This window comes from Hevea brasiliensis, chromosome 3, assembly GCF_030052815.1.
Source record: "Hevea brasiliensis isolate MT/VB/25A 57/8 chromosome 3, ASM3005281v1, whole genome shotgun sequence".
In the NCBI taxonomy this organism is placed as follows: domain Eukaryota; kingdom Viridiplantae; phylum Streptophyta; class Magnoliopsida; order Malpighiales; family Euphorbiaceae; genus Hevea; species Hevea brasiliensis.
Genome location: NC_079495.1, coordinates 106783351 through 106795442, shown reverse-complemented (window position 1 = coordinate 106795442; position 12092 = coordinate 106783351). Strand labels below are relative to the sequence as shown.

At 30.8% G+C, this 12092-nt stretch overlaps 1 protein-coding gene across 1 annotated transcript; it reads left to right on the top strand.

Moving 5' to 3' along the window:
• The first annotated feature begins 2935 nt into the window (after positions 1-2935).
• On the top strand, positions 2936-7225 carry LOC131178752 (probable leucine-rich repeat receptor-like protein kinase At5g63930). The gene is made up of 2 exons (XM_058144427.1): positions 2936-6323; positions 6575-7225. Exons 1-2 carry the CDS (start codon positions 3362-3364, stop codon positions 7009-7011), a joined length of 3399 nt encoding a protein of 1132 aa, XP_058000410.1. The 5' UTR covers positions 2936-3361; the 3' UTR covers positions 7012-7225.
• Positions 7226-12092: the final 4867 nt, after the last annotated feature.

Genomic DNA, 12092 nt, shown 5'->3' with positions numbered 1-12092 from the left:
TCCATTAACATTCAATCTTTTATCTTTAGGAAAATGATAAAAAGAGATTTTCAAATATTTGAATTTTTTTTTAAATAATTTATTTTAAACGAAGTTTCAAAGAGAAAAGAAAGGAAAAGAAATAAAAAGGAAGAGGAAAGGAGAGTCAAAAGGGAAAATAAAAATCCACAAACCTATCAAACGTTTCTTGCAAACCCAAAAGAGAATCTTAAAAATGTTATTTAATTTCAGAGATAATATATTTTTTAAAGGAATTTCAGAGATAATATAATATAATTGAGCATGATTAGGTGTTAAACATTTTTTGGCCATGTTTATGACAAGACGGTGTATGGTGTCCTTTTAATTCGGAAGTTGCTTCAAATACAAGTTGTATTGTTCTTATCCTAGGCCCATATGATTGGCTTTTGTGATGATAAGAAATGATAATATCAATAATAAAAAAAGACATGAATTATTTAATTTAATTTGTTGAAGCCAAGCTATGTTTTTGTTTGATTGCCATTTTTAAAAAATAAATAAATTTTAATTATTTATCTCCATTAAATATTTATTAAATTATTATTTTTTAATTATAAATTTTAGTTTATATTCATCTAATATACTTTATAATTAATTTTTACACGCTTAAAAAATTTACCTTTTTGATTTAATAAAAAAATTAATCACTGGGATTAAAAAAAAAAAATTGCAAAGAAAGAGAATGTATCATTTGGGGTTATAGAAAATTTACAAAGGAAAATATGTCTTTTAAGATTTGACTTTATAATTTTATGGGTGTGTTTGATAAAACATTAAAAAATTAAGGATTAAATGTTAGTTTTATAAATTTTTAATTTTTAATGATGATAATTATTAACTTAGATCCTCCAAAGTTAACATTTAATATTTCAAGAAGATATAAATATTGATGAGGTAAAAAATTAATTTATTACTTTTTTTAAATATCTAAATAATATTAATAAGAATTAAAAGTTACAAGATAACAATCACCGCTTGTTAATTTTGTACTCAACACCCCATAAGTTTAATTAATAAGATTGAGAGCACATTCATTTATTAATTTATATATATATTAAGATGGTATTTAATTTGATTTATAAGTTAGTTAATTCTACTTATAAATAAAACATTATAAGTATATTAATCTTTAATTTAATTTATAAGTTAAAAAAATACTTTAAGTTAGATGTAATAAGTAGTGATATCTTACTTATAATTTATCTACTTATTTTAAAATTACTATTTGATTAAATAAAATATTATATTATCTTAATAATTTTTAAAAATATAAATATTATCTTCATTTTAATAACTATAACACTTAATTATATATCTTTTTATATCATTTTAATTGATTAAATTACTTGTAAACACATTTTAACTAAATATTTAAAAATTATTTTTAAATAATTTTATTAAATAATTAATTATTTATTTTTAATTTAACATATAAATTAAAAATAATTTTAAGTTAAAAAGTGAAAAATAAGTATTCAAACTAGACAACCTTTGATATGTTAAAATGCAATATTATACCTAGATATAACCTAATGGCAATGGCATAAGGGAACTATAATTGTTTGTTTCTTTAATGGTTCTTTTACCTTTTGCTTATTTATATGTATATATATTTTTTTCTTTGAGATTTTTTTTTTTTGGGGATTTTTTCATAACAGGGGAATTCGGAGCTGCAGCAGTTGACTAAATAGAAGAGCTACGACTGCACATCCCACCACCACCAGTACCAGCAACAGAAACAGAAAGCCAAATCCACTTGAAATTCTGTGTGATTTATGACGCATTGGCCCACAGTTGCAAACTGGGTGGCTCAGCCAACTCATGGGTAGGCGCACCACACGCACCATCCCCCACTCACCTTTTCTATTTTTTTTATTTCTTTTACTTTCAAATGCTTCATCATTGACATCACACATAATTTACCAATTTCTTCACATTTTCTTTTTAATTTTATTTATTTTTTTTATATCATGATTGCTCTCTCAAGAATTATGGTTTGAGTTTTTATTTTGAGATTCTCCGAATCATTCTAATAATTCCACATTATAATTTATTCTATTGAATCTTAACACTTATATTATGCACTTCCATGGTCACTTTGAGAGTTTCAACACATAGTGGTTGTACCTCTTTTACTAAACCCACTTTGAGAGGACCCTGGCAAGGCAAGTACTACACTCCAGAATTAATTTTGTATAAAACCTGACAAAGAATCTACAGGAATTTTAGGATTTATTGATTTATCTGATACAGAGTTAAGGACTATGAATATAATAACTTTCCTGATGCGTAAGGAAAGTCGTCAGCTATGACTAATCACATGCCATTATATAATATCAAATACATCATACGTTTATATAACATAACATATAAGTTATATTCATGCCTAGTTTGGCTTACTTCAAGGCATATCATTCATCTTACAGATTCAGATTTAAAATCTCATTTTTTTAATTTTTTATTTTATATATATATATATGATTCATTGATTTGTTTGATAATAGAAGATCTGTTGATTTTAAATTCGCTTTGTTGTTTTCTTCTATAAATTAGAGAGAAAAAAAGCAAGCCAACTCTGAAACTCAGGATTTGAGTTTATGTTACTTATAAAGAATTATTTTGGAAAAATTGAAACTGAAAGCAAGAAGGAAAAAGACAATAATATAAACTATGAGTTTTACTTTCAGAAGCACTAAAATAATGCAGAAATGGAGTAAGATAGGAGAAAGTATTTTCATGCTTTGTCGGCCATACCTCTTTCTCTCTCATCATATATGTATTTATGATAATAAACAATGTTTAAGGTGTTTCTCTCACACATCGTTCCAATTCAAACCAAGTAGGATTTTCTTAATCATTGTATAGAGGACAAAATGAACACTGCCTTTCTGTTATTCTTTGAGATAATCATTCTATTTTAAAATGAAGTTGATAATGGTCACCATCCATTGCACTTGGGTTTTTATAATTCAATGCCCCATTAAAGAATACTAGCTCATATATTCAAAACTGGAGGTCTTCCTGGTAAAAATAGTCCCTCTAATATTCAATTTTCTCTTCCCAGTTCCTGTGTTTTTCTTGGGTTGGCTTTTTTTCTTCGGGTTGGTCGTTCACCCAAGAGGTATGTACAGTCGTTGCTTACTTTTCTTTGTCTATCGTATGTGGTTTTGAAACTTCTGTGATCTGCATATGCATATCTCAGATCCTTGAACCAATAGAACAACCTAGTTTTGTGATAGAAGAGGATTATTATGAGAGTTTAAAGAGATTATTGTCTGTGTAGTTCATATTTTGCTCTTTTGTTTCATATCCAACCATGAATTGTCTGTTCTTCGTGTGAATGCAAAATCTTGAGTATATATTCCTCTTCTATTTGGTAGGTATGGAGAAAATATCACGTGGGTCTATCACCTTTTTTGGTCTTTTTATCGTCCTTATGGTTCATCAATCTTTAGGGCTTAATGCTGAGGGTCAATTTCTCTTAGATTTAAAGGGAAAATTCGTTGACAATTATAATCATCTGAGTGACTGGAATCCCAATGATTCCGCCCCTTGTGGGTGGAAAGGTGTGAATTGCACAAATGATTACAATCCAGTGGTTTGGTCTCTTGATTTGAGCTATATGAATCTTTCTGGTTCTTTGTCACCAAGTGTAGGTGGCTTGTCTAGTTTGATATATCTTGATCTTTCTTTTAACCGGTTTTCTCAAAATATCCCTAGTGAGATTGGGAATTGTTCTAGTTTAAAGGTTCTTCGTCTAAACAATAACCAATTTGAAGGCCAGATTCCTGTAGATGTAGTTAAACTTTCTTCTTTGTCAATTTTCAATATCTCCAACAACAGAATATCTGGCTCCTTCCCTGACAAGATTGGTGACCTTTTGTCCTTGACACAATTGATTGCCTATAGTAATAACATCACTGGACCATTGCCAGCTTCATTTGGCAATCTTAAAAATCTAACTGTATTTAGAGCAGGGCAGAATTTGATATCAGGAAGCTTACCTCCAGAGATAGGTGGATGTGAGAACTTGCAGATTCTTGGTCTTGCACAAAATCAATTGGGTATGGAAATACCGAGAGAGGTTGGAATGCTAAAGAATTTGACAGATATAGTCCTTTGGGGAAATCAGCTTTCAGGGTCTATTCCAAAGGAGCTAAGCAATTGTGAAAATTTGGTGACTCTTGCTCTCTATGACAACTATCTTGTGGGGCCTATACCCGAGGAGCTTGGTGACCTAGTGTTCCTGGAAAAGTTATACCTCTACAGAAATCACTTGAATGGAACGATCCCAAAAGAGATTGGGAATCTGTCTTCTGCAGTAGAGATTGATTTCTCTGAGAACATGTTGACTGGAGTGATACCAACAGAGTTGGCTAAGATAACTGGATTGCAGTTGCTTTATCTTTTCGAGAATGAGCTTACTGGTGTCATCCCAGATGAGCTTACTACTTTGGTAAACTTAACAAGGCTCGACCTCTCCATTAATAATCTCACTGGTAGTATTCCTGTGGGATTCCAGTATTTGAAGCAGTTGATCATGTTGCAGCTCTTCAACAACTTATTTAATGGTAACATTCCTCAAGGACTTGGAGTCTATGGAAACCTATGGGTGGTGGATTTATCAAATAACTACCTAACTGGAACAATTCCACCTCATCTTTGTAGAAATGGTAACCTTTTTTTGTTGAACCTTGGGTCAAATAACCTCTCAGGTTATATCCCAACTGGTATCATTAACTGCAAGACGTTGGCGCAGCTTTATCTTGCAGGAAATGAACTTATTGGGAGATTTCCAGCTGATTTATGCAAGCTAGTGAATCTCTCTAGTATTGAATTGGGCCAGAACAAGTTTAATGGTCCCATTCCTCCGGAGATAGGTAACTGCCACGTTCTGAAAAGGCTGCATCTCCCGGATAACTACTTTATAGGTGAATTGCCAAAAGAGATTGGTAAACTTTCTGAATTGGTGACCTTCAACATCTCATCTAATCTGCTCAGTGGAACAATACCAGCAGAGATCTTTAACTGCACAATGCTGCAACGACTTGATCTCAGCCAGAACAATTTTGTAGGTGCTTTACCAAGTGAGATAGGAGGCCTTTCCCAATTGGAGCTTCTCATGCTCTCAGACAATCAAATTTCTGGTATTATACCTTTGGAGGTGGGAAATCTGAGTCGCCTAACTGAACTACAAATGGGAGGAAACTTATTTTCTGATAGGATCCCAGCTGAGATGGGTAGCCTATCAAGCTTGCAGATTGCATTAAACCTCAGCTATAATAATCTCTCTGGGTCAATACCTGAAGAGCTAGGAAATCTTGTGTTACTGGAATTCCTGCTGCTTAACAACAACCATTTGAGTGGTGAAATTCCAGGCTCCTTAATGAACCTTTCTAGCCTACTTGGATGCAACTTTTCTTACAATGACTTAAAAGGGCCTTTACCTTCCTTGCCACTCTTTCTAAACACATGCAACAACTGTTTTCTTGGGAATGACGGGCTTTGTGGTGGACCTTTTGGTAAGTGCAGTGAATCTCCATCGTCCTATCTTGCTTCAGCTACGGAAGGGAAAAATGCCCGTTTAGGTAAAATCATTGCTATAGTTGCAGCTTTTGTTGGTGGGGTGTCTCTCATTTTAGTTATAGTGATTATATATTTCATGAGACGCCCAGTTGAAACAGTTGCTCCTTTGCAAGAAAAATCATTCTCTTCTCCAGTTTCGGATATTTACTTTTCTCCGAAGGAAGGGTTCACTTTCCAGGACTTGGTTGCAGCAACTGACAATTTTGATGACAGCTTTGTGATAGGAAGGGGAGCTTGTGGAACTGTATATAGAGCAGTCTTGCCATCTGGTCACACTATTGCAGTTAAGAAGTTAGCATCAAACAGAGAGGGGAGCACCATTGACAATAGCTTCCGTGCCGAAATTTTGACACTGGGAAAGATCAGGCATCGGAATATTGTGAAGTTATATGGGTTTTACTACCACCAGGGTTCCAATCTACTTCTTTATGAATACATGGAAAAGGGTAGTTTGGGAGAATTACTCCATGGATTATCCTGTAGTCTTGACTGGGGGACGAGATTCAAGATTGCAGTTGGAGCTGCTCAGGGCCTTGCTTATCTGCATCACGATTGCAAGCCTCGGATTTTTCATCGTGACATTAAGTCCAATAACATTCTGCTTGATGACAAATATGAAGCTCATGTTGGGGACTTTGGGTTAGCAAAGGTGATTGACATGCCACAATCTAAATCAATGTCTGCAGTTGCTGGTTCTTATGGCTATATAGCCCCTGGTAAGCTATCTTGTGATACTTTTATTCATAAATCATTAATGATTCTGCATACTTACTAAAATTTAGGATGAATATGCAGTTGAAGCAAGGCATCCTTCTCTTTTTTTTTTTTAAATTCCAAATTCTTATGACATTATCCTATTTATTATATTAAAAATTCTTGGGAACTATTTAAACCTGTTAAATCTATTGTTGATTTATGTCCATTGAATTGCTACATCCATGAATAACTCTGATCATTCTCAATGCAGAGTATGCATACACCATGAAAGTGACCGAAAAATGTGACATATATAGCTATGGAGTGGTCCTTTTGGAGTTGCTGACTGGCAGAACACCTGTGCAACCACTAGATCAAGGTGGCGATCTAGTAACCTGGGTGAGAAATTACATTCAGGTTCATACATTGTCACCAGGAGTACTTGATGCTCGACTCGATCTGGATGATGAGAATACAGTCTCTCACATGATTACAGTCATGAAAATTGCTCTACTTTGCACAAGTATGTCTCCTTTTGATCGACCAACAATGCGGGAAGCTGTTTTGATGCTTATCGAAACCAATAAACGAGTAGGACACTTCGAGTCATTCCCAAGTCATCATGCTAATTCAAGTGAAGGACACTTTGATTCATCCCCAAGTCATCATGCTACTTCAAGTGATGAACTGATTGTACATGTTCAATAAATAATTTTGATAGATTGGGATGATTCTTTAGCAGCTAATTCATCCTAGTATTAGTTACATATAGAGAAGAACATGCTACTTGTATATTCCTAATACAATAATGTTGCTTTTGGCTGCTAGGCCAATCAGAAGTGCTCTTAAAATTTTCTTCTCAACTACTGCTATTCGAGAAGGATCATAATGTGTAGAAATGCATTGCTCTTGCTTTTGTTAATGTGTTTTTTTATCATCATTATCACATAAACTCACTCCATATATGTTATAGTTCCAAAACACGCAAAGGATTAAAGTTCATATAACGTACCCTATATGATAAATCACTAAAATATATATATATATATATATATATATATATATATATATATATATATATATATAAGATTAGTAACTAGCCGAATCGGTTGCTAATCCATTAAAATCGATTAGCAACCGATTCAGTAAGTTGCAATGAGCATAGTTACAAATAGCAACCGACAATCAAATCAGTTGCTAAATTAATTAAACTTGAAAAAAAAAACTTTTGGTAAAAAAAAAACTATCAGGTGCTAGTAGTAACTAGTTAGCAACTAAAATCGGTTACTAATAAAAATCGAAACATAATCAGTTATAAAAAATTTGATGTCTTAATTTTGTAATTTTGCAACCACTTTGTAAATGGGATGCTATTTGCAACTAATTTAGCAATCAAAAAGTAGATTGCTAATTTTAAAAAAATTATAAAAAATTTAAATTTTTGAATAAGAAATAAAAAAAATTCAAACAAATAAAATTTTCAAAAATGACTAAAGTAATAAATTATTAACGAAAATTAGCACTAAAAATTGATATAAAAATATTATAAAAAAATTATTAGTAACTAGTATAAAAAAATATTAACAAAAAATCAAATACAAAAATATATTTATAAGACAAATTACTAAAAAAATTACCATATATATTATAACAAAAAAATTACTAAAAATTAATACTACAAATAATTTACTAACAAAAAATATAATTGTACCAAAATTTTTATTTTATGCCAAAAAATAAATTAAATAAGAAAAGATGAGAAAGAAAAAAAATGATAAAGAAAATAGATGAGAAAGAAAAGATGATGAAAAAGAAAGTATATAAGAAGGAAAAGATGAAAGAAGAAAATAGATGAGAAAAAAAAAAGATAAAGAAAATATGCTAGAAAAGAAAAGATGATAAATAAAATAGATGATAATGAAAAAGACGATGAAGAAAATGAGAGAAAAGAGAAGAAAGAGAGAAAAAATGAATAGTGGAGAGAAAAAATTTGGAGAAAGAAAATGAACAATGGGGAAAGAAAATGAGTAGAAGTTTATGTAAGCGAATAAGTAACTGATTTTAGCATCCGATTGTTTTTTGGAGAGAAATTTTGCAATCGATTCGCAATTATTGTAAAATTAATTATTAATAGCAATCGAATTTAATCGGTTGCTAATAACAACTAATTTGCAAATCTGTTGCAAATCAAAATTAAAAAAAAAATAAAAAATGAATGGGAATTTTCGGAGGGGAAAAATCGGTTGCTAATAGTAATAAATTTTAATAAGTTTTAAAAATCAGTTGCTAAAGTAAATCCGTTGCAAATAAAAAAAATGGAAATTTTCAAAGAAAAAAATTAGTTGCAAATCAAAAAAAGAGAATGAAAAACTAGGTAGAAATTTTTTTAAGGAAAAAATTGATTGCAAAATCGATTGATGTTAGCAATCGATTCGCAAATCGGCTACAAATCGACAAAAGAAAAAAAAATTGGGCAAAAATTTTTGGGAAAAAAAAATTTAGCAACCGATTTACAATTGGTTGTGAAAAATTAGTTGTTGTTAGTAACCAATAAAAAATTGGTTGTAAACAATAAACAATTTTGGCAACAATTGCAAATCGGTTGCTCACTCTGGAGTCAATTAAAATAATTCTTTAATTTAGTAACCAATTCTCTAAATCGACTGCTGTTAACAGCCAATTTTAAAATCGATTGCTATTATTAATAAATTTTAGCAACCGATTTCTTAATTGGTTGCTAATAGTAATTGATTTTAAAATCGGTTGCTAATCAAATATTTCAGGTTTTTCTAATAATGATTAGCAATTGATTTTGCAGCTAATTACAAATCAATTACTATTAGCAACTGATTATAACAACTAATTATAAATCGGTTGCTAATAACAACAGACTTAGCAACTGATTCTTGAATTAGTTGCTAAATTTTTAAAAAACTAACTATTTTACTAAAAAAATGAAATTATAAATTAATTACAAAATTGATTACTAATAGAAATTGATTTCAGTCAGTTGTAATAATTGATTGCAAAACTGATTTTTTTTATAGTATATTATAATTTTATTGACAAATTGTATGAAAAAAATGTACTAAATTCTAGAGGAGCTTGTTAAGATCTTACATTGGTTTGGGATAGGTAATATGCTCCTTATAGAGTCTTGGGTACTTTTCCACTAGAGCTAGCTTTTAAGATTAAGTTAAACTCGACCCATTTTCTTATAATTTCCATACTAATAGAATAAATTAAATAAATAAAACTAAGAGGATGGATACGAGTGGTAAAGAATTCTATATCTCATAAGTAAGGTCGAGTATTCAATTCTTGTGAATTGAGAAAATTACTACTAGGAGCGCAAAAAAATATACATATAGTAAATAAACTAAAATATAAATTTACATCATTAAAATTAGAAAAATTATATGATTCATTGATTTGTCTCATAATAAATAAATTTCATAATTTTAAATTCTCTTTATTGTTTTCTTACTTAATTATAAAGCCTTATTTTGGAAAAAAAAAATTGAAAGCAAGAAGGAAAAAGACAATAATATAAGGGGAAATTATAAAAAAAGTATCACGTCGTTCCACCCATTTTCACTTTAGGGTTTGTGGTTTAATATGTGATAAAGTGACATTCTAAAATTTCATACTGTTAGTAAAAAGCGACTTTCTATCTCTCTTCCCTCAAGTACTGCTAACGTGGATAAAAAAGGATGACGTGAACAACATAAGGGCTAATGTGAATTAAAATAATGTTACTTTTTTAAATGATTTAAAAATTAAAATATAAAAAAAAAGGTTTAAAAAAAATAAAGTTGCATCAAGAAGTGTAAAATAAATACAGTTGCAATGGAGTGCAACACCTACTGACCTTGTGTTTAGAAATTTAATGGACACATAAATTGAACGCTTGCATTATCTAGCTAGGGTTCTTGAATAAAAATATAACAATTAGTCTACAATGTAAAAATCTCCTTGTAATTGATGACCATTCCATCCCCAACATTAATTACATCCTGTAGACTCCAATTTAATTCTTGGTTTATAACATGCTAGTTCTACAGCGGTGAGACATGAACTGGTAGTTGTTAAATCTTGGTGTATTTAAACTTCTGCATGAAATAAGGATGGTGGATCCATAATTGATAGCCATATGTATATTCATTCTCTGTTTCACTATGTTTTTTTCATAAAAATAAAGAGCATTTTTATTATTAGTTATGTTACCATTCTGATTGCTGAATATTTATATTTATCAAATATAATTCTAGTCCCCACACTATAAAGCAAAGCCAAAATATAGTACAAATATAATGCTTAATATACTATGCCATGTTCATATATTGTATAATACTTGCTAGTGCTATAATTTTCAAGGACTTTTTTTTTCCCTGAATTGTTGTTCATATCCAAACCAGAATGAAATACAATTAAAACAAACCAGTAGTACAAAACCCCCACTTCCATTTTTCCTTACTATATAAAATCCATTAAAGACGCATATTACATATACAGTTTATCATATCATTTGCTAATTTTGATTAGGTAAAGGAGGTTGCCCTCTTCTTATTGTAAAACCTTTGGTTCCATCAGGCATTTTAGGGTTAGGAGATGGCTTTGAAGGTTCAACGACATGGGCTGCAGATGTAGTTCCATGATCCACGCCATTAGCGGCACGATATTTATTCCTCCTCAGTTATCCCCGATTTTGAACTCTTTGTCCATTCTTTTCCTTAGATAAATGCTCTCTATCCTCTTCATCAAGTGTATAAGTGCAAGCAGTATAGCATATGAGTTTTATAGGTTTATCACTTTGTTATCATGGTATAGCAGGGGGGAGAAAGAAGAGGAGAGGGAGAGTGGATTTGAGGGTTAAATATTTATTTCTTTGTATTTTTTAATTTTTGTTTCAAATGGGACCATAATTATAATTAAAAATTATTGTTAATTAATAATTAATGCCACATCAAAATTAACAATGTTTGTATAAAAAACTTTTATTTGCTAACGGTGTGTAATATAAAGTATTATTTTGTTACAAATAAAATCTCATACTTTAAAATGAAAAATATGTGAAATTATATGATACTTTCTCGTAACGTTCTCGTAATATAAATTATGAGTTTTAATTTGAGAAGCACTAAAATAATGCATAAAATGGGGTAAGATAGGAGAAAGTATTTTGTTCATCATATCTCTCTATTTAGCCCCCTCTTTCGAAGATAGAAATGCACTGATGAAAGTGATTAATACAAAGTCCAAGCCTTTAAGAGCAAAACAGCATATAAGCCCAACTAATCACAGAGTTTCAATATAGAGAAAAGGCCCATAATAGTTAACCATAACAAACATAGAGTCTAAAGATCCTTAAAACTAAACCTTGGAGCTAACAGATAATATGGAAGAAGGCAAGCAAAAGCGCAGCCTGCCGCGTACCTTTGTTCCTTTATTTTTCTACAAGAAGACCATCGGAGCTCTTGAGCCAAAAGCAACCTGTAGGGTGCACACCCACAAAAGACCAAATTTTCAAAAACAGATCAATGGCCTCTAACAAACAAGCTTAGCTGAACTCGGTTTGTAATAAGAGTCAACTGGTCAAACTCAAACGGCGACTCGCCTTTTGGGGATAGGAGGCTAGCAGATCTTGCCTACTTACACTCGGCAAAGAAATGGAGCTTAGTTCTCTTAGAGACGCGAACACTAGATTAGGCATGGAGTGTTCAAAATTTATAAATTGTAAATCAACGTTATTTTTTTTTATAAATCACATATTTTATTAATTTTAAATA